The 24,317-nt window shown below is 40.2% G+C and overlaps 1 protein-coding gene across 1 annotated transcript in view; it reads left to right on the top strand.

Moving 5' to 3' along the window:
- The window catches only part of LOC137425973 (short transient receptor potential channel 4-like), a 121,717-nt gene that overhangs the window by 62,618 nt on the left and 34,782 nt on the right, over positions 1 to 24,317 (top strand). Inside the window, exons 5-6 of the mRNA XM_078775327.1 lie at positions 9,104 to 9,440; positions 23,263 to 23,402. Coding sequence (XP_078631453.1) covers positions 9,104 to 9,440; positions 23,263 to 23,402 — 477 coding nt within the window. The remainder of the gene's footprint in view (positions 1 to 9,103; positions 9,441 to 23,262; positions 23,403 to 24,317) is intronic.

The raw sequence follows: 24,317 nt of genomic DNA, 5'->3' as shown, positions 1-24,317 counted from the left end.
AAATAGCCAGTAGAGGGAGCCGAAGAGCAAGAGACACCTGCAGGGTTAGGGGTTGTTGTTTTTATTTTCATGAACAATGGTGACTGCACCGATTGGTGCTTGGGTGTGTATTGGTGCGTTTTTGGGTGCTTTCATGGTGCATTGATGCAGAGCAGACTGTCTCCCCCCCAGAAAGAACAATCGCAGGTCCTGGGTTAGTTTTGTCAATAAAGTAAATAATGCTCCCCACCGTCAATGTATAGTTTGAAGACCATTCCGCGATTCGGTTATCCTGTGGGTGTGTTTCTGTTAGGAGAAGGGTGCAACGTCGCAGGGGGACATATTTACTCATTTGTGAATATCTGTAAAACTGTCGCACTCAGGGTTGAGTTAATAGTAGAGGGAACTACATCTGAGTGCCACACTAAAGTAGGTAAAAATTTATCGGGTCGGGACGCCCCGAGGTAGAGAAGGGTGCACTGTTGCGGATATGGGATTTACATCCATCCATATCTGCTTGTAAATATTCCCCTATTTCCTCAATACTTCCCAACTATCCCCAATCCCCCATTCCCTAGTCCCATTTTCTGTAAACAACACTCTGTAGACCCGACCTCCCCCTATTTCCCCCATTAAATGTCGTGCCCAGGTTCACCGCATCTCATGTAAGACAACTGTAGGACATCTTGCTAGTTATTCTTAGTCTATGTCAGTTAAGGACTCGTTTCCATTAATTCTGACCCTTCGTTGCACCAGAATGTGATTGTATGGCACCGTTAGGAAGTTTAGGACCTCCCAATACCTCTCTGCAGCTCTTCCTCACGGTTCAGCAACAACAACAACAACAACAACAGCAACGGCGGCGGCGTGCACAGGGAATGCGCGTCCTCACTCCGGCTTGGTTGGTAGGGGGTGTTGGGAGGGCATGAGGCCTTCCCAACGAGCCGCCATCGAACATGTGCTCGACGGGGTTACCAAATAGGGGCTCCCTGTCAGCTCCTCGTCAAGGGCGGAGCCCGGTAACCCCCGCACCCAATGGAAGCGGCGGACCGGCCCCAGGGGGGCGGAGCCAACCAGCCGAGGGCGTGACACTCCCCGCTGGGCATGCGCAGGAAGAGGGAGGTGACGTCAGATGCGCGCTGAGCTTGGAGCAAGCAAGACGTACCCTCCGAGCGCTGTGAGGCCTCCCCGCATCTCTGGACTGGACCGTGCTTTATCCTGTCCCCGAGCCAAGGTGCACCTTGTGCTATCGACTACCTGTCCCTTCCTGCCATCAATCCCTGTGTAAGTCAGCCTTGTTCCGTTTGTCTGTGGTCTGTCTGGGATAAGATAAGACTGTAATTAAGTGCCTATCTCTTCTGTGTCTTTACCTCACTACCTTGTAATCTACCCCTTTTCTCCACCACTGTAATTATATCCTCCTCCGGAGGTCTTGAAAACTGTACCCCTTGCGTCGTTTCATCTATCCGTCATTGTGTCCTTTCCATCATTGATTTAGCATAGCGCGATTTGGTCAACGTTTGGGTGGAATCGGGTGAGTTGGGGAAGAATCGGGGGAACTGTTAGGTCACGGCAATACCACCGCTCGGTAAATAACATCCTAACCGCGTCAGTAACAATATATATATATATATATATATATATTTTTATATATATATATATATATATATATATATACATATATATATATATATATTGTTATGTTTATGGGGGTAGGTGAAAGGATACTTTAGGGAAGGTAGGACTGTATAATTATAGCTTGGACCGTGTAATGCGAGGAGAATCTCGATGTACTTAAGTAGGGAAAATGTAGCTTATGATTGTTTACGCAATTTTCCCTTTGTAACTTTCCCTTTACGTTTTGCTGACAAGGCCAGCCATGAAAACCTCCTTTAAACAACATCTACAACCGCCAACAAAAGCCAAGCAGAGCCGATCAGACTGAGCCCCGCCAAAGGACCGAATAAGGAAACAGGCCATGCCCCTGAGGGACATGATTAGCCCAGAGGTTGTGGGCGGGGCGAACTGGGAGGGACGTTCGGGGATTGGCTGACCTGAGTCGAGAAGAAGAGTGCATCTCTCTCTCTCTCTCTCTCTCTCTCTCTCTCTCTCTCTCTCTCTCTCTCTCTCTCTCTCTCTCTCTCTCTCTCTCTGTCTCTCTCTCTCTCTCTCTCTCTCTCATTCTCGCTCCTTCTCTGCTGGTTTTTGCATGAGGGAGGAAGGGCGCCATCTTTTTGCATATATACATAACGTGGTGTGGTGCGCTTTGGAAGGAGTGTGGAGATTTTGCTGCGCCGGCGGCATCTCGACAGAGGCAGGCAACATTTGGGCTCACCTAGGAGCTGGGGTCCACGTGGCACTTGACGGTGGAGGCAAAAGAGGGCCATCTTGACTGCTTGCCTCACGCCCGGGCGTCTTCTACTTGCGGTGCTGGTGCCATTCTGGGGCGCTCCGGCACGGGAGACATCGGACCAGACCATCGCCATCACCTTTGCAAAATAACTCGTTGGGATAAGCTAAGTACACGAAAAGGCCATTTTATTTCATTTTATTTTCCCCTGTGTGTCCGTTTCTCTGTCTGAATGGAGGATCCTCAAAGTAGGAGTTTCAATTAGTTTTTACCACAACTTCATTTCGTCTTTGATTTATTCTCATTAAATTAATTATTGTGGCATATGATTGTTTATTCGTTGTGGTTTCGTTATAAAACCGTGTGCTCCGTTCAGATAAACGCATCGCATTCCTTCATCCCGTGCACAACAAAAATACCGCCATTTTTCGGGCTGCTGCTTCGGGAGTAAAAATGTTTCAGCTATCTGTCATCCAGCGTTCTTAATCGCTGGTGATAGGACAATATGTTCGCTTCAACTCAATATTGCCCTGCGATTTATGAATTCACACCATTCCAATTAAAAACCCTTGCCTGCCCTTGGAGCCCCAGGGAACTATCACTGTAACTTTCCTCAGAATTTGATACAGGGTTCAAATGTTCAAAATCAGCTGACTGTATTCTGGTTCAAATGAATATAGTGGAATTCCATCAAAAACTCCATTAGATTCTGAATTGTGTTCAGTTGCTTCAAAACAAAACTGGCCACTGAATGTTTTTCTGGCAAAGCCTCTTGGTCCTTGTACTGTATGTCACATCCACAAGTGATTCCCATGTTGTTATGACATTGGACATCGTTCGCACTACTATGGTGAGTATTTGATTTCATTGTTGACTGTTTTCAATGGGAATGTGTAGTATGGATTTAGGAAGAGTGGAATGAAGGACTTTGGCCTTTTCTGCACAGCGTTAAGGGAATAATTCTTAGCAGGACCATCCTCACCAGGACCCCATTCCTTGAAGAGCAAAGAAGCAGATGAACATGTTCCAGAGACAGATTTGGCCAACTGTCACCAAGTTTTGTGGCTAGTGACAGGTCTATGGGTTCAGACCTCATGTAGTCTGGATGAGGAATGTCTGAGGATGGAAAAACTGTTTAGAAGCTTTGTGGAGATAGGGCAGCTTCCCATCAGTGGGTTGGATTTCCAGGATGAAAAGGCAATTTGCTCTCTGGCATTTGCCTCAGACCTAGAATCATTTTACCAGGGACAAGATGTGAGGCAGAATATTGTAGACATTAAAATATGAACCAATCAATGTAGAAGAGAGAGAGAGAGAGAGAGAGAGAGAGAGAGAGAGAGAGAGATAGAGAGATAGAGAGAGAAATAGAGAGAAATAGAGAGAAATAGAGAGAGATAGAGAGAGATAGAGAGAGATAGAGAGAAATAGAGAGATAGAGAGAAATAGAGAGAGATAGAGAGAAATAGAGATAAATAGAGAGAAATAGAGAGAAATAGAGAGAAATATAGAGAGATAGAGAGAAATAGAGAGAAATAGAGAGAGATAGAGAGAAATATAGAGAGATAGAGAAATAGAGATAGAGAGAAATAGAGAGAAATAGAGAGAGATAGAGAGAAATATAGAGAGATAGAGAGAAATAGAGAGAGATAGAGAGAAATAGAGAGCCGTAGAGAGAAATAGAGAGAAATAGAGAGAAATAGAGAGAAATAGAGAGCCGTAGAGAGAAATAGAGAGAAATAGAGAGAAAGAGAGATAGAGAGATAGAGAGATAGAGAGAAATAGAGAGAAATAGAGAGAAATAGAGAGATAGAGAGAAATAGAGAGAAATAGAGAGAAATAGAGAGAAATAGAGAGAAATAGAGAGAAATAGAGAGCCGTAGAGAGAAATAGAGAGAAATAGAGAGCCGTAGAGAGAAATAGAGAGAAATAGAGAGAAATAGAGAGAAATAGAGAGAGATAGAGAGATAGAGAGATAGAGAGAAATAGAGAGAAATAGAGAGAAATAGAGAGAAATAGAGAGCCGTAGAGAGAAATAGAGAGAAATAGAGAGAAATAGAGAGAGATAGAGAGAGATAGAGAGAGATAGAGAGAAATATAGAGAGATAGAGAGATAGAGAGAAATAGAGAGAGATAGAGAGAAATAGAGATAAATAGAGAGAAATAGAGAGAAATAGAGAGAAATATAGAGAGATAGAGAGAAATAGAGAGAAATAGAGAGAGATAGAGAGAAATATAGAGAGATAGAGAAATAGAGATAGAGAGAAATAGAGAGAAATAGAGAGAGATAGAGAGAAATATAGAGAGATAGAGAGAAATAGAGAGAGATAGAGAGAAATAGAGAGAAATAGAGAGAAATAGAGATAGAGAGAAATAGAGAGAAATAGAGGGATAGAGAGAGAAATAGAGAGAAATAGAGAGAAATAGAGAGAAATAGAGAGAAATAGAGAGAAATAGAGAGAAATAGAGAGATAGAGAGAAATAGAGAGAGATAGAGAGAAATAGAGATAAATAGAGAGAAATAGAGAGAAATAGAGAGAAATATAGAGAGATAGAGAGAAATAGAGAGAAATAGAGAGAGATAGAGAGAAATATAGAGAGATAGAGAAATAGAGATAGAGAGAAATAGAGAGAAATATAGAGAGATAGAGAGAAATAGAGAGAAATAGAGAGAAATAGAGAGAAATAGAGAGAAATAGAGATAGAGAGAAATAGAGAGAAATAGAGAGAAATAGAGGGATAGAGAGAGAAATAGAGAGAAATAGAGAGAAATAGAGAGATAGAGAGACAGAGAGAGATAGAGAGAAATAGAGAGATAGAGAGAAATAGAGAGAAATAGAGAGAAATAGAGAGAAATAGAGAGAAATAGAGAGAAATAGAGAGCCATAGAGAGAAATAGAGAGAAATAGAGAGAAATAGAGAGCCGGATAGAGAGATAGAGAGATAGAGAGAAATAGAGAGAAATAGAGAGAAATAGAGAGAAATAGAGAGAAATAGAGAAATAGAGAGCCGTAGAGAGAAATAGAGAGAAATAGAGAGAAATAGAGAGAGATAGAGAGAAATATAGAGAGATAGAGAGATAGAGAGAAATAGAGAGAGATAGAGAGAAATAGAGATAAATAGAGAGAAATAGAGAGAAATAGAGAGAAATATAGAGAGATAGAGAGAAATAGAGAGAAATAGAGAGAGATAGAGAGAAATATAGAGAGATAGAGAAATAGAGATAGAGAGAAATAGAGAGAAATAGAGAGAGATAGAGAGAAATATAGAGAGATAGAGAGAAATAGAGAGAAATAGAGAGAAATAGAGAGAAATAGAGAGAAATAGAGATAGAGAGAAATAGAGAGAAATAGAGAGAAATAGAGGGATAGAGAGAGAAATAGAGAGAAATAGAGAGAAATAGAGAGATAGAGAGACAGAGAGAGATAGAGAGAAATAGAGAGATAGAGAGAAATAGAGAGAAATAGAGAGAAATAGAGAGAAATAGAGAGAGATAGAGAGAAATAGAGAGCTGTAGAGAGAAATAGAGAGAAATAGAGAGAAATAGAGAGAAATAGAGAGAGATAGAGAGAGATAGAGAGAAATAGAGAGAGATAGAGAGAAATAGAGAGCCGTAGAGAGAAATAGAGAGAAATAGAGAGAAATAGAGAGAAATAGAGAGCCATAGAGAGAAATAGAGAGAAATAGAGAGAAATAGAGAGAAATAGAGAGAAATAGAGAGCCGTAGAGAGAAATAGAGAGAAATAGAGAGAAATAGAGAGAGATAGAGAGATAGAGAGATAGAGAGAAATAGAGAGAAATAGAGAGAAATAGAGAGATAGAGAGAAATAGAGAGAAATAGAGAGATAGAGAGAAATAGAGAGAAATAGAGAGAGATAGAGAGATAGAGAGAAATAGAGAGAAATAGAGAAATAGAGAGAAATAGAGAGAAATAGAGAGATAGAGAGAAATAGAGAGAAATAGAGAGATAGAGAGAAATAGAGAGATAGAGAGAAATAGAGAGATAGAGAGATAGAGAGAAATAGAGAAATAGAGAGAAATAGAGAGAAATGGAGAGAGATAGAAAGAAATAGAGAGGCGTAGAGAGAAATAGAGAGAAATAGAGAGAAATAGAGAGAAATAGAGAGCCGTAGAGAGAAATAGAGAGAAATAGAGAGATAGAGAGAAATAAAGAGAAATAGAGAGAAATAGAGAGATAGAGAGAAATAGAGAGAAATAGAGAGAAATAGAGAGAGATAGAGAGAAATAGAGAGCAGTAGAGAGAAATAGAGAGAGATAGAGAGAAATAGAGAGCCGTAGAGAGAAATATAGAGAAATAGAGAGAAATAGAGAGCCATAGAGAGAAATAGAGAGAAATAGAGAGCCATAGAGAGAAATAGAGAGAAATAGAGAGCCATAGAGAGAAATAGAGAGAAATAGAGAGAAATAGAGAGAAATCGAGAGAAATAGAGAGAAATAGAGAGAAATAGAGAGACAGAGAGAGATAGAGAGAAATAGAGAGAAATAGAGAGAGATAGAGAGAAATAGAGAGAAATAGAGAGAAATAGAGAGCCATAGAGAGCCATAGAGAGCCATAGAGAGCCATAGAGAGACAGAGAGAGATAGAGAGAAATAGAGAGAAATAGAGAGAGATAGAGAGAAATAGAGAGCCATAGAGAGCCATAGAGAGACAGAGAGAGATAGAGAGAAATAGAGAGCCATAGAGAGAAATAGAGAGAAATAGAGAGAAATAGAGAGCCATAGAGAGAAATAGAGAGAAATAGAGAGAAATAGAGAGCCGTAGAGAGAAATCGAGAGAAATCGAGAGAAATAGAGAGAAATAGAGAGAAATAGAGAGAAATAGAGAGAGATAGAGAGAAATAGAGAGAAATAGAGAGAAATAGAGAGAGATAGAGAGAAATAGATGAGGAAGGTCACGGACTTGAGAATGCATGAGCTTGAGGTTGTTGCCAACTGGGGATATTCGAAAAAAACCAAAAAAAGCAATGGACCTAGCTGACCTTTACAGAGAATGAAGGCCCCGATAATGGTTCATTTTGGAAAATAATAGTGTTGTCGGCATGGGAATGCTGATGGAAAGGCTTACTCTGAAATGCTGGGATGTGATGTAATCAAAGTAATGAACATCTTTAAAAATGATGATGCAGAGGCAACCGAGTTTCCAAAAAAGTCAATAAGTGTGCGTCGAAACACTTTTTGTGCTGAAATAGAAATTCTTTTTTCTCCATTAGAGAAAGGTTAATTCATTGTTAAGTCGGCTGTTAAACTCAACTTGAGCATTTTAAATTATAGTGTTTATTTTATGTTTTGGAAGTTATTTATTTCAAGTGCAATTTGATGATTGCAATTTTGGAGCAGGACATTGTGCACATACTTCAGGCTTGTTATCCTTACATTAATCATTTGTATTTTAAAATGTGACGAGTGGAGCTGCAATTAAATACAACCACAAAATTGACGATCTCCAGGCTGTAACATGATAAACTTTCACATTATCCATGTTATATATTTTTCAAATTTTGCAAATACAACCTGTTCGAGTTCGCAGCAACTTGCTACCACTTGAGCAATAAGTGTCATTAAATGATTCTTGTTTTGCTTTTTGAATTAGCTGCTTTTTCGTTGGAGTGTCATGAAATCTTTAATAATTAAAAATCTGGTGAACAAATTGTACACAGACATTATTTAAATCTTAAGCTTGAATCTCAATGCCTCTTCAATCAGGTGTGTTAACCTCTCGTGAAGTTGAAGTCTTTGAGGCAAATTTCGAATAAAGAATGCCCAAAAAAATTATTTGATGTTCTTTTTCCTTGTGCTATTACCTCCGCCACCTAAGGTGGATGGAGGTTGTTTTCATCCTTGTCTGTTTGTCTATCTGTTAATTTGTTTATGAACAAGATATCTCAAAAGTTCTGTAAGGATTCGGACAAAATTTGGTGGAGAGTTTGGGATTGGGACAAGGATAAAATGATTCGATTTTGGTGAAGATTCAAATACGGATCTGGATCAGAGAATTTTAAAGTGATTCTCCACCATTGAGTGATCAGGCTGAACCAATATGTAGCACAATATCTCAAAATATTATGGACGGATTCAAACGAGTCTTGGTGGACAGGTTGGGTGTGTGACAAGGAATAATTTAATCAATTTTGGTGAAGATTCGAATACGGATCCGGATACCAGAATTATTTAAATTTTAAGTGATTCTTCACCATTGAGTGATCTGGCCAAAAACAATATATATCATGATATTTGGAAAAGTTTTGCACGAGTTATTGCAAAACTTGGGGGATGAGTTGGTTTGGTGACAAGAACTAGCTGATTCCATTTTTGGTTCAGGTCCAAATCCAGATCCGGCCTATCAGTGGGATACAAAACAAACTGTTCAGCCTCGCGGAGGTATGTGCTCTACCGAGTGCCCATTATAGTTTTTTCTGTAATTGTCTCAAAGGCGGTTCATCTTAGTTGGACTCGATAAATAATTATTATTGCCTTAATGATTGGTGGTGGAGATAACTAAGGCCTTGTTAATCATACTACCCTCACTCTTGTGGATTAATTTCCACTGGTTTCTCAGTAAACCTGCCCTGGAGAGGAGATGGGACAATCTGGGTTTATTCGCCAATAGAAAAACGACTCCAGCTCTCCGCTAACCTTTATCAGGTTATGGGACCTTCATCGTTAATATCTCTGTGGTTGTCTGTATTCTTTTTCAAAAAAATGATGGTCTTTGGGCCTCCCTCCCTCATATAATCTTTCACTCACTCCTCTCCCTAGTTTGTGGCACAGCCAAATTGTCAGCAGCTACTGGCATCACTGTGGTATGCCGGTTTCCCAGGATGGCGACGACGCCACTGGGCTGTGAAACTGGTCACATGCGCTGGAATATCACTGCTCTTCCCTGCGCTTTCCACAAGCTACCTGCTGGCACCACGAAGTACCATGGCCGTTTTCCTTCGGAAACCCTTCATCAAGTTCATCTGCCACACCGCTTCCTACCTCACTTTCCTGCTTCTATTGCTCCTTGCATCCCAGCAAATTGCCCGCACAGACTTACACATGCAGGGCCCAACACCTACACTTGTCGAATGGATGATTCTCCCATGGATACTTGGTGAGTCTTCTTCTTTTGTGATATAAATGTGCATGGCTACAATACTGGGTACACTAAGTGTTACATCTGAGTGGAAAAATAAAGTTTCAGGAAACTAAGTATGCTGCATTATGTTGTTCTGTATATATTGGATTGTCCGAGTTTGAAGCATCAGACCTGCTACATGCTTCGTTTTCACCAAAATGAAAACGAGAGTGCACTTCGCATGCTGGATTTGTGCATAACGCAGCACCACGGACACGAAAACAAGTTCTGACGTCATCCATAAATGGGTGGTCGTCTGTCAGCGATTGACTGCTTTGCTATTACAACAAACGGGACCCGCGTTACACATAATCAAGTTTGGAGCGATGCGGGTTTCTTTTCACTTTTGCTGGGATGTGATTCGTGCATAACGGGGCGGACACGAAAAAAATTACAAGATTATCGCAAAAAAAATTAACTTTCTGATTGATCGATTGAATAAGCATCAAGGGCATTCTTCTTAAGGTATTTCTGAACCTACACACCTCGTTCATTTTACGAGTCCTTCGTGATTTGAAAATGAAACTGACATCACAAATATTGTGAATTTGGTGGACACCAAGCGTTATGCACGAATCACTTATTTTGCGACGCATTTCACATTTCACGGAATTTTAGAGATGTAAAAAAACAACACCAGGAGACATACTATACATCAAACATTCCATTTAATTACAATTTTGATCATCGATGTATATTTTTATTTAAAGACAATTAAATAAAAATTGACATAGTGAGAATGTCACAATTTATTTCGAAAATATGCCATTTTTGTCTTGTTTACTGAACCATCGCAAATCTAAGTGCATGATATAATGTGAAAATCAGGTTTTTGCAGCTCCTCAAGATTATTTGCTACAACATAAAACCATAGGTGTCTTTTCATTCAGTTCATTTTTTTTATTGAGGGCATTTTATTTCATCTGTGTAAAAGCGTACCCAGTATTGTATTCATGCACAAATGGTTTTGTCTTTGAGTTAATAATCTCATAAATGATGCATTCTGTGAATTCACTTTGAGAAACATTACTGACAAAAATGTCTTTCATTACCTCTACAGACATGATTACAAGTATATTGAGGAAATGCAAAGAAATACATCATGTATAGGTAAATAAAGCATCTTAAATGAGTTGAAAAGATAGCTCAGAAGTTGCCTACCCACCTTTGATGTGTCTATACAGTCACGTAAAAAAGTAAGTACACCCCATGGAAGTACACCCACACCCCAATAAAGCATCTTAAATGAGTTGAAAAGAGTTTGAACTTTTTAAAACATATTTCAACATACAGCTATTTTTTTTTTTTTTTTTTTTTTTTTTTGTATACAAGATCGAGGCTCGTGAAAGAGCTAACATTAATCACACAAAAAGACAAACCGACACACAAAACACAAAAAACAAGGGGAGCGGTAGACAAGATGGGGAGAGAGGGGGAAGGACACAAAAGAGAGGGGGAAGGACACAAACACAACATTTGAGAGCAGGGACATCGGGAGGACTTGGGGGGAGGTGGGAGAGGATTAAAACATATGAACACTGCAAGGACTCTGGGGTGAATTACCGGGGGTAGAAAAGATCAAGGTTTTTGATGGGGGAAGATAAGAGATGGTGGTGAACAGCTGTTTTAAAGACCTGGAGGGAGGAGTGGGATTGAAGGGAGTGGGGGAGTTTGTTCCAGAGGCGGGAGAAAAGGGGAATGAAAGAGTGAAGGTGAGCAGAGAGCCTAGACTTTGGCAGTTTAACCAGAAGAGGGTTGCAGGCAGATCTTGTGCGACCTGAAGGAATATTGGGGGGACAGAGCACAGAGAGAGCTGGGGGAGCAAGGCCGGAGAGGAGTCGGTAGAAGACAGAAAGACCACCAACCTGCCTGCGGTGAGTGAGTGAAAGGCCCTCGGCGTTGACTACATCGCAGGAGATTCCAATGATTCTGAAAGCTTTGGCCTCAACAGCGTGAAGCCGAGCAAGGTGTGAGGCAGGAGCACCAGCCCAGAGGGGGGAACAGTATTCCATTGAGCTGCGGATGAAAGCCTTGTATGTGGTGAGGAGCTCAGGTGTGCCAAGGAAGGACTTCGCACGACGGAGGATGCCCAGTCGGCGACTGGCTTTGGAGGCCAGCTTGGAAATGTGGTTTTCCCAAGAAAGATCATGGCAGATAGTGAGACCCAAAAGCTTGAGCGACAGAACTTCTTCGAGAGGATTGTTGAGAAAGTAGATGGGAGGGTTGTCCAGTCGGTCCTTTCGGAGAGACATTGTAAGAGTATAAGATTTGTCAGGATTGAAAGACATGTTCCACTTGTTTGACCAGTCTGTGATTTTGTCCAGGTCTGCAGAGAGTGAGGAGGCTGCAGACTGCCGATCTGAGGGATGAGGAATGGAGCGACAGAGAGTAGAGTCGTCAGCAAAGAGATAGAGAGGATTTTCAAGAGAGTCAGAGAGATCATTGATGAAGACCAGAAAAAGCACAGGGCCCAGAACACTACCTTGGGGAACTCCAGCCTGAACAGGAAGAGGAGATGAGAGAAACCCATTCAGGGCCACACGTTGACTACGACCAGAGAGGAAGTCCGCCAGCCATGCGTGGAGATTTCCATGGATACCAAAGGAGGAGAGTTTGGAGAGCAGAGCAGGGTGCCAGACCGTATCGAAGGCACGTGAAATGTCAAGGGAGACAGCTCTAATTTCCTGTTTGGCGTTGAGGACCTCCATCCATTGTTGAGAAAGCAGAAGCAGCATGTCCAGAGTAGAGTGACCAGGTCTGAAACCAAATTGATGATCAGAGATCAAGCCATTGGAGAAGAGGAAAGATTTAATATCTGAAGCAATGATGGATTCCATGACTTTGCTGATAATTGGGAGAAGGCTGATTGGTCTGTAGTTGCTGGGATCTGTTTTTGCACCTTTTTTGTGCAAAGCGGTGAAGCGGCTTACTTACTTAGCGGCTTACTTAAAGCGGCTTACTTTTTCCACATGCGAAATTTGCATTTATGTTTATTTAAATTATACAATGGACTACAAAATGTAAATGTTTCATGATATTTGTTATATTATATCACCTTTATCTATCAATATTGTTGAAATGAAGATCAAATAGCTGTATGTTGAAATATGTTGAAAAAGTCAAAACTTTACATGGGGTGTCCTTACTTTTTCACGTGACTGTAGTCTTTGTTTAATACCAAAACACACTATAAATTCTGGGGATTTTGCAGGCAAGACTTTTCATCTCTGAGTGCGCCGTACTTCAGCGGGACGTTACGCCAGCTGTCGCATCTGCTCGCATTTCCTAGTGGATGTTAAAGATGCTATGGTGCCTTTAAGAAGGGTACGCCAATTTCTGTGCCAACATCCTGACCAAATTCGGAATTTTGGGCCCAAACCCAGGGCACCCTGCAATGGGTGTCAACTTGTACAGAGTTGTTCTCAGTCACATGAACTACTTCAGCAGAACCATTGGTCTGTAAAAAGATTTTGTCATGAATGATCACATCTTTCAGGACCCTGGCAGTATGCGCACACCAATATATTCAGCCTACATTCATCTCTCTCAAACATCTTTTGCTGGAGATGCTGCTTCTAAGGCTGTTTATTCAAGCACCAGCTCAGTATATTAAGGCATTATAAAATTGTATTCTGTCTTCAAGGGAGGTTGGGTCGCCATGACAATGAACCGGCATCACTCAGGTTGTGGATTAAAATCCATGCAGCTGAAGGAAAGATCATTAAGGATATATGGATTGCAGACATTTTCTTTCAGATCGTTGGTTAAACCTTTCTGGATCATTAATAACCTTAATACAAGGTGTAATGTGTCTGCTGATTTGGCCTCTGCAGATTTGTTTACAGCACAGCGTTAGAGTCCAAGCCAGAATGAACAATGTGGCCATCCGTGACAGCAGCACATTAAGCCTCCAGATGAGCGTGTTTATTGGCAATGGCACATGTAATTGTTAATCACTTTTCTTTCATTGCAAGGTATTATTCCGGCAAAGGTCGATACTGTAAACGACAGAAAAACAAATTTTGTTGATTTACCCTACTTCAAAGACTTTTCCACCAGACCATAACCTTTTTACCACTTGAGCTTTGGTCAACGAATTTTCAACAAACCTTTATTATGCGAATAGAGAGAAGATTAATTAATAATTGGGTCAAAATGTCAAAGGGCACAGTCATAATAAGTATAAATAGGCCATATTTCCTAGGCCGCTGCTGCGCAGCATGAGACGGTCATGTTTTTTTTTTTTGTTGCTTCCATGTTTCTTTATTTATTTACCATTTGGCCCTCCATGTGTCTGTCCAGGCCATAACTTATTTTAACCATTTGATCATTGCTATCAATTTTCCAACAACCTTTATTATGATAATATAGAGAATTCTAATTAATAAAATTTGCATTTTTCTTTTTGTTTTAGCTGTTGTCTTCGTCAAGTTTAGCTTGAGCAATCAAACGTGGACAGGCGTTGCATTTTGGGATACTTTCAAGTTTCATTTTAGATTGCGCCAAATAATATTGTCACTATTCATCAATTCAAAAATTACTTTTTTCCACTCAAACATTTTCATCATCATGAGTCTTATTTTGATTTCCACCTACAGTCCTTAATCAGCAATGTGTTTTCTAATAACAGAATTTTTAAACTACCCAGGGGACATATTGATTACATGCTAAGACAGTTTTGTGACTTTTTCGGCAATCGTTGCTTCGAGTAATATCAGTATGCCAAATTTCAACTTTCTAGCTTACAGAGAAAAAAAACTAAACATTCATATCCGCGAATGAATTAGTGAGTGAGTGGTTATATATGAATATATTGTGATGGCCACACGGGAGGATGACTACGAAAACCTGGCATGTCCATAAAAGACCATGGATGTCTTCTACAGCCCTCACCTCTGGCCGGATCTTCGTGCCCTGGGATGGTTTACTGTATCTCTAAGATGAATGAAGCAGATAGGACACCGTGCCTGCGACTGCGTAATGGCTACTAATTGGCCGAGCGAACCAACATCTTACTCTATCGTCTATCGTTTCAATTATTCTCTTCGACCAATTGCTCCAGGAGCACTATCCCAGATCAAATGGGAACAAAATCAACTCTTTCATTAATTTATTAAGCACCAAGCAATATAGCAGGAAATTGGTGGGAGGAATGGCAGTTGGGGATTTCAAACAGGAGAATGGCAGGATAAATCAGAATGGGACAACGCAAGCCATATTATCAATTCCAAGCACATATACATTCCCTATATCCTCTACTCCATAAAACCCACCCTTGGATGTCTTACAACAATGACTTAGCACTTTTACAATAAAGGGACCCAGACACCCGAAGGAAGAAAAGAGAGTGTGGGAAGAGGGATAAAGAAACTAAGAGTATGGTGTGTGCACCTTCAGTAACCTCACTCGAGTCTACTGTACCCACTGCTTGGCAGTTCGGGCTTGCCTCCCTCCTTCCTCTGCTGATACACATTCGTTTAGGGATACAGTGGGAAGTCCGCATACCAAAAGTGTTGATATGTGCGGTGGCTGAGCTCTGATGCCATCGTTTGAAGGCAGGCAGCGAGTTTAAGGTAGCATGAAGATAGCCGGGTGAAACGAAAGTGGGCCGGGGCAAAGTGCGTGTCGAGCAACAAAGTAGCGATAAAGAAAGAAAGTGGAAAGAGTCAGTAAGAGGAGAATAATGTCAAAAAATGAAGGGGAAAAGTCAGGAAGAGAAGAAGCGTCAAAGTGAGTCGATGTCTATGTGTAAAGGCGCAGAGAGGAAACGGAGAGCTGAAACAGCATCAATTTCTGTTCCTTCGCAACTCTCCACTGTTCTCCACATTCAGCTCGATCCACCACTGTTTTCCCTCGCTCGCTCTATGTGCTCTCCTTTTATTCTTTCCTCCTCCCATTTCCTCTGCCTGGCATCCCCTCATTGGCGCAGGGTTTGCGCGGGTGGATGAGCAGCCCATGATGGTCGTTGGTGGGGCTCCGCTTCCCTTGCTGTGGCAGCACCTGATTGGCTAAGCCGCACCACAGATGTGCCCCACCCAGGAGGGAGGGAAGGGGGACTTTGAAACTTGCACTCATTTACCTTAAAACTGTGCTCGCTTACCTTGAAATCGTGTTCACCTCTCTGCTAAACAATGAGCATGTCGATGTGAGTTTGAGTGTGTTTGGTATTAAATGGTGTGATGTGGAAGTTAAAAAAGGAAAGGACATGAACTTAATATATCTCACATTCGCAACACACATATATCACCATGAACACGATATAACTCAATTGCCAAACAGAATACTATGGCATAACTAACTTTAATCCAATGTGAATGTGCTTTATTTTGGTCCAGGAAGTGGACGAAATCCCCTCTGGACTCACAACCGTCACAATATTTTCATATATTTGAGCTTTTTATTACCTTTTGTACACCACTCCTTTCCTATGCCATCTCCAGGCACTGCATGACGTCATTGCCGGGATCTGAAGGGAGCCCTGCAATGACGTGCGCTGAAAGGGAGTACTCAGTTTTCACTCCGGTTGTTTGTTTGTTTGATTGTTTGTTTTCTTCTTTGTTTGTCCGGGCGATATCTCAGCCATTCTTGAGCTAGGAAGCTGAAATTTCGGCACAATAGTGAGCAAGTGCTTTGGCAAAAAATAATATTTTTTGTTTTTTGATTAATCAATTAATTGATTAGTTATTTAATTATTATCGATTAACTAAGTACTTATTTATTTCCTTTCTCATCTGGGCAATATCTCAGGCACCTTTTGAGCTAAGAAGCTGATATTTGGACATGACAATGACCAAGTGATTTGGCTGTAAAGACTAATTTTGATTTATTGATTAATCTATTAATCGATTAATTATTTAATTATTCGATTAATTACTTAATTTTTTTTAAAGTACAGATTCAGATGAAACGGTGGTGGTTTAGCTATTCTAGTAGCCAACTGATTAATAATTTAATAATTTATCATTATTATTTATTTATTTTCATTATTAATCACTTCTTTTATTTCTCATCTGGGCAATATATCAGGCACCTTGTCAGCTAGGAAGCTGAAATTTCGACACAATAGTGAGCAACTGCTTTGACAAAAACTGTATTTTTTGTTTTGGGATTAATCAATTAATTGATTAGTTATTGAATTATTATTGATTAATTAAGTACTTGATGAATTAATTAATTAACAATAATTAATTAAGTACTTGTAAAACATTCATATTCATTCATTTATTCATTCAATTAAGTACTTATTTATTTCCTTTCTCATCTGGGCAATATCTCAGGCACCTTTTGAGCTAGAAAGCTGATATTTGGACACGACAATGACCAAGTGATTTGGTTGTAAAGGCTATTTTTGATTTATTGATTAATCAATTAATCGATTAATTATTTGTTGATTAATCAATTAATTCTTATTGTTTTTTCGATTAATGACTTATTGAATTAATTTTCAAAAAGTTACAGCTTGGGATGAAGCACTGGTGTTTTAAGTATGCTATTAGCCAATTATTGATTCAGAAAATATTGTATGATCATTATTTATTGATTTTAATTATGCAATTAATCAATCAATTATTGTTTCTCTTGTTTTTCGTCATTCCTGTCAGGCTGCCACTTGACGCCTTCTTGTTTGTTTGTCTGATTGTCTGTCTGTTTGTGAACAGGATATCTCAAAAAGGTGTGGATGGATTCGGACAAAATTTGGTGGCAAGGTTGGGTATGCGTCAAGGACGAATTGCTTAATTTTTGGTCAAGATCAAATCCGGATCTGGATCCAAGAATATTTTAAGTGGTTCTTCACCATTGAGATATAGGGCAAAAACAACATATAGCATTTGTGGATATAAATATAGCTGTAAAAGTTGTGGATGAATTCGTATGAAACTTGGTGGATAGGTTGGGTGTGTGACATGGACGACTCAATTCGATTTTGGTGAAGATTCGAGGTCAGGTCCTTGTACGAGAATTTTAAAAATTCACTTGTGATTTCTCAACATTGAATGATAGGGCTAAAAACGATATACGGTATAGCACGATATTTCAAAACGTTGTGGACGACCTGTTACACATGTAAGATTGTAGGTGGATGAGTTGGTTAGGTGACAAGAACAAGCCGATTGGATTTTGGTTCAGGTCCAGATTCCAGATTCGACCTATCATTAAGATACAAAACATAAACTGTTAAGCCTGGCGGAAGTATACTCTCTACCAAGTGCCGTTCTAGTAATAATAATGCAATGGCAGAATTTTTTAACCATGCCAACCCCTCAAAATGCTCTATGCATGCCCTTTCCGTTCACTCCCCTCATTAGCATTGCTTCGAAAAGCATTTTACCCTTTCTGTCCGATCCTCACAAATCCTCTCGCCCTTCTTTCTCTCCTACCACATAGGCCTACTGCCTTCTATTCCTTTTCTCAATTTTCATTTTGTGAATTCTGCATACATTATAATATTAGATGACCAACATACTGATGCAATCATGGAACCATTCATACAGGAGATACAAGTGTAAACAAATGAAGAGAGATCATGACAAATGAAGAGCAAAGCCTGCGAGGTGGATAAGTACACATTATATTGGAAACTTAACACCTTAGTCAGGTTCACTATGTTAACAAATATAATTTCGTTCAAAATTTTTGGAGATGAGCAAAACTGTACATTTTTGGAATCATCAGAGCATGGAGAATCCGAAAATCAATGTTGGCATTTGCACAGACACCTGCATGGCCGCCATTTTGGATTTTAAAAACGGCCGCCATAAAATACATATTTTGCGCTATCTCGGCTTCTAGTCAACCTAGAAATGTAATTAAATGTGCTAATCCAATGTTTTCTGGGTCAAGGAATCCAATAAAGTCCTCAAAATAGTGCTCAGGATTATAGAAAAGCAACAAACAAAGGTAATTGAAAACCATTGTCTTTATATTTGTGATATAACTGTATTACATAATACATGATATTGCAAGTCCTTTGAAGTTATAGGTATGGGTTTATAAAGCAAGAAAGCAGCCTTGTTAGTATCAGATTGAACTATAAGTCCTATACACAGGATCTACTAGGTCTATACCTTTCAGGTATATGCTTTTACAAATCTTCATCACTGGCCTGAGTGTCATCTGGAAAGTCCTAAAAGTGAAGCAAGTGTTAGGATTAGAAGTATAATGATCCCACCAATGGTTTTCTTACAATGAACAATATAAAAACCCTACCCTAACACTTGTAATTAAAAACTTAGAAATTGCATTTTAGATACCAATTGGGGTATCCATGGTTGAGTCCCAGTCAGGGCACAGCGGAGGTCATCTTCCACGTGGAGCCAATTACGCTGTTTCGATTTGATATTCAACAGCGTGGAAAATCCCGCTTCGCAGAGATAGGTAGACAGGAATGGCAGAAGCACCCGGATAGCTATCTGGCTGATAATAGGGTGGCGACCCATTCCCACCCAAAACTCCATCAAGCTCTACTCTTCGAATGTGTCTTTGGCAAATGAATCGTTTCGGAGAATCCAGGAATTCATGTTGCATTGCCTCCGGCATGCTCTCCACACAAAGGTTGACGGAAAAAGGATTCCTCACAATTTTTGCCTCATTGTCATCTAAATCAGGAAAATACTCATGAAATTCTAGCTCCAGTGACTGCAGATGCTCAAGAATGTCATTTTTCAGTACGGGGTCAAGCTCTTTTCCCATGCTGTCTTGCAATTCAGACATTCTTTCGAACATAGAAATGTTTCCTGTGTTCACTTTCCTGCGCCAGTTTTGGAGCTTGGCAACAAATCCTCTGTGATGATAGTGGAAAAGAATAATATTAGTCGCTCTTCCTTGGAGCTTGAGGTTCAGCTGGTTCTGCTGCTCCAAAATGTCAGCAAGATAAACAAGTCGTTCGTTCCACAATTCTTCGTCATAATGCTGCAGGAGGTCATGTTTCTCTTGAAGATTCAAGAAATGTTTGACTTCCGCACAAAGTTCAAAGACGCGGTTCAGAACATTCCCTTTCGAAAGCCAGCATACAGTAGTACAGTACAGCAACGTTTCATGTTTCGCGTTCATGTCTTTGCACAGCTCCTTGAACATTCGGGTGTTGAGAGCCCCTGCCTTGATGTAGTTAACAATATTGATTACGACTTCAATAACTTTCTTCAATGAGAGTGGGAGAGTCTTACAAGCCAGGGCGTAGCGATGAATCATACAGTGGGTTCCTTTCACTTGTGGTGCCAGCATCTTCACTTTTGCTTGGAATCCGGATTTGAAACCAACTATGGCAGGAGCACCGTCAGTACAGACACCGCATACATTCTCCCACTGAATTCCTCCCGCATCGAAGAACAACTTCATTTTTTCCATGACATCGTTAGCTTTTGTCGTTGTTTCCAGGGCAATGAACAATAATTCTTCCTTGATATCATCTCCCTTGACATAGCGAACGAATGCCAGTAGCTGGGAACAGGAACTAACATCAGTCGATTCATCAAGTTGAAAAGAAAACAAGCCGAAAGGCGCCGCCTTAATCTCATTGATGATCTGTTGTTTCACATCTTCTGACATTTCACGGATACGACGCTGCACTATGTTATTTGATGAAGACACCTGTTCAACATTGCGAGCCTCTGCCTTGCCGAGAACCCGTTCGACAATGAGGGTACAAGGCTTGATGAGTGTCTCCCCAATCGAGGGGGGGGGGGGGGTTCTTATTTGCAATTCCAAGAGAAACTTCATAAGAAGCCTGGACAGTTGCTACATTTTGTTGTTGAAACGCTCCTCCCTCATCCAACTTCTGTCACTTTAAATTTCTTTCATGCCGCTTGAAAAATTCGGGATCCTGCTTTGCATGTTGTGCGTGATTCGTCTCGAGGTGCAACTTCAACTTGGATGGCCTCATGGATTCAGTACTCAAAACCTTGTGACACAGCACACATTGTGGTTTCTCTTGACCAGAAACAGTAATGGACGTGAATCCAACCTTTATGTATTCATCAAGATACTTTCTTTTTTTACTCCCAGAAGCCATAACGTCAAATCTGCAATAGGAAAAAAACAAAACAATATCAAAGTCAAAACAATATTAAAAAAAACAACAATATTTAATTTTTAGTATGGTTCAAATTACCCCATGGCCCCCCGAGAAATACACCATGGCCCCCTGGTTTGGAACCACGGCCTTAACCAAAATCGAATCAGTGGTATGCGGGTATCTTCTGATACCTCAGGGAGATGGATGCCCCTGCCTTGCATAACCCCAGGTCACCTTTGGGCAAGGTGTAGTACCTGTCAGCCCCCTTACCAGGGTAATGGTCCGCATCCATGGGGTTTAAATGGCAGATGGCTCTGCACATCTGGTGGATGAGGACGACTCCAACAGCTCGGGTGGAAGAGGGTGAATTCCCGATGTACCCGGCGTTGCCGGAAGACGGGGGGAGGGGGCAGGAGAGGGAGGGGAAGGGGAGAGTGAGGGGAGAGAGATGGTAAAGATATACAACTTGGGGGGTTGGGGGGGGGTGGCTTTGACAGGCACCTCCATTTTGGGGGAGGGGGGAAGGGAAGGAGGATAAATTTCCCAATGCAAAGAGTGCTTTAACCTCAGTGTTGCCCTGGTAAAAAAAAGGAGATTGTAATACCCTCTGCCATAATCACCAGGTATGCACTACACGGTAAACATTTACATAGAGAATTTACGCCCCTCTCCCGGTCCCCCACACCCCCGCATGAAGCCGTGGCCACATAGCCTATGTTACCCCCAGACAAAGTTGTATTTGTGTTTGTACCACAAGTAAAGTATATACGTGTTAATAGCTGGAGTACCTGGCGTTGCTCAAACGAAAAAGAAACATTAACATATTTGAAATGATGGCAAATATAATGGAAAAGCAATTACAGCCAAATCAGAATCCATCACAAATGTCAAATCATCATTTTACCTTTTCTTGAATATACGTTGGTGAATGTGCCGTTCATCACGTTTCTGAGTTAAGTTTGATGACGATCAGGAAGAAGAAGAAGCCTTTCAACCAACTTCGACCTCTTCTGGAATTGTTTGATTATTTTTGTTCAAAGGTCTGGTGATTGTTGTACACCGCTCCTTTCCTATGCCATCTCCAGGCATTGCAAAACGTCATTGCCGGGCACCGAAGGGGGCTCGGCAGTGACGCACGCTGAAAGGGAGTACTCAGTTTTCACCCTGGTTGTTTGTTTGGTTTTTTTGCTTGTTTGTTTTCTTGTTTGTTTGTCCGGGCGATATCTCAGCCATCCTTTGAGCTAAGAAGCTGAAATTTCGGCACAGTAGTGAGCAAGTCCTTTGTCAAAAAAAAGTATTTTTTGTTTTTTGATTAATCAATTAATTGAGGAGTTATTTAATTATTAGCGATTAATTAAGTACTTATTTAATTAATCAAATTTCCTTTCTCTTCTGACCATTATCTCAGGCACCTTTTGAGTTAGGAAGCTGATATTTGGACATGCCAATGACCAGGTGATTTGGCTGCAAAGGCTATTTTTTGATTTATTAATTAATCAATCAATCAATTAATCGATTAATTATTTAATTATTCGATTAATGACTAATTTTTTTTTTTTAAGTTACAGATTCTGATGAAATGGTGATGGTTTATTTGTTCTATGACCGAATTGATTAATAATTTAATTTTTTAATGATTATTAATTATTTATTTTCATTATTAATCATTTATTTATTTTCTTTCTCATTTGGCCAATATCTCAGGCACCTTTTGACCTAGGAAGCTAATATTTGGACATGACAGTGACCAGTGATGTGGCTATTAAGGATTTTTTTTTATTGATTAATCATTTAATCGATTAATTATTTATTCATTAATCAATTAATTATTTAATTTTTTATTAATGATTTATTTAATTACATTTTTAAAAGATACATCTTCGGATGAAGCACTAGTGGTTTAGTTATGCGATTAGCCAATTGATTAAGAAAATATTTTGTGATAATCTTTTATTGATTTTCATTATACAATTAATCAATCAATTAGTGTACACCTCTCCCTCCCAATGCAGTCTCTATGAGCTGCACTGCGGTATTGCCGGGCGCCGGAGGCTCCCAGGCAATGCCGCGCTGTAGGATATTTAATTATTTGGCATGGGGGCGGTGTACTTTGAATGTATCTGTACTTGTTTTGTATTTATTTGTGCGAATGTGTGCTTGTATATATTAACTGTCATTAATTTTAAAAGCTTAGGCACTAGAGAGCGTTTTTTTTTAATCCAGAAAAACGAACTTTTTTTGTTTTCTTTGCATAAAACACTCCCAGACATTCACTGATGAACCTCTGAAAGTTTGATGAAGATCTATTCAGCCATCTCTGAGAAAAATGGCGACACACATACAGACAGACAAACGGCTCTCTAAAATATCAGACTAGCAAAAGTACCTAGAGAAAGTGAGCCATGTTGGTGGCGAGAATAACCATAGAAGATGACAGGTAGTTGTCTGGGGAAATTCAATCCATCCTGTAGTGCTCAACTCCACCAAAGGTGGCGCTATTCAAGCCAACAGCAACAACGAGGAAATATATACCCCATCATTTTTCCCTGGGGTTTCCCAGTGGCCGAAGGAGCCGCTAACTGTGCTAAAACCTAGCCGGTACAACCTTTTACCTCTGTGACAAATTTGGGTCAAATCCATTCAGAGGTGTAGGAGTGTATACGTAACAAACAGACAGATCGACATTTATAGTTACAGACTTACAGATGATGGAACAATTCCTGCTTTGTTGAATTGCCTCCGTGTGAGAAGATAATATGACTTTCTTTTCTACGCCATGTTCCACAGGTCTCATCTGGGCAGAGATAAAGCAGATGTGGGACGGGGGCATCTCAGAGTATTTGCATGACTGGTGGAACCTCATGGACTTTGTCATGAATTCCCTCTACATTGCCACCATCTCCCTCAAACTGGTTGCCTACCTCAAAGTGAGTGAACTGAAATGTGAATGCCTTCAGGAATGCTATGGCATGCCTGAAGGCATTCACATGCTTTTCAGAATTGGAATCCAAATAGGAATTTAAATACTGGGAAAACTGGGAAATAACTGGGAAAACAATCAGTATGTGTGTTGCACAACCTGAGAAATCACTACTTGTGTTGGATATGATGACGTGTGCCTGTCTAAATGCCATGCCAAGGAGGCCTATAATGGTTAGGGTGTTGGGCTTGGGATCCTAAGGTCCTGAGTTCAAATCCCGTTGAATTAACGCCAGGTGGGGTTTACTCAGCCTGTTAGTCCTAACAAGGTCGGCAAATTGAGTACCACATAACAGGTTATATAGAGGCATTGCATCAGTGGCAGATGCACCCACAGAAAAATGATGCAACCAGCAGCCGGGTGGCTGCACACGAACCACCCACCACATGTAGTAATAATTCCCATTATAATTTATAATCTAATAATAATTCCCTTGTTGTCATATTACAAAAGACAAGAGATGTGCTTTAATAGCCTCTAATCTCACTGCTTTGTCTCCATCCTAACAAATTGGCCTCAGTTGGGAATTTGATCGTTATAATTATAGCAATATGCTCTTATTATTCATGAATCTTTTAATTTGGTTGTCTTTCCTCCTTTTTTGCTATTGATAAAAGTGTAAAACAAAGCTAAATTACATTATTTTGAGAGTCTGAGTTGTGCCGTTTTTTTCTTTTTTTAAAGGCCTTCCCCATGCAAAAATATTTGACACAAAAGTGTGGAATTCCAGGGATTCTCACAAGGAACCAACATCTGATTTGTCTATTTTAACGAGAACAAGAAAATCAAATCCAATTATAAACAATCATACTAATCTTCCTCTTCTTTTGGATTCAGCACAAGGCTGCCAGATAGCATTGGC

The sequence above is a fragment of the Myxine glutinosa genome, chromosome 4 (assembly GCF_964187855.1).
Source record: "Myxine glutinosa chromosome 4, kmMyxGlut1.1, whole genome shotgun sequence".
In the NCBI taxonomy this organism is placed as follows: Eukaryota; Metazoa; Chordata; class Myxini; order Myxiniformes; family Myxinidae; genus Myxine; species Myxine glutinosa.
The sequence above is the reverse complement of the archived record's forward strand: the minus strand, read 5'-3'. Positions and strand labels throughout refer to the sequence as shown.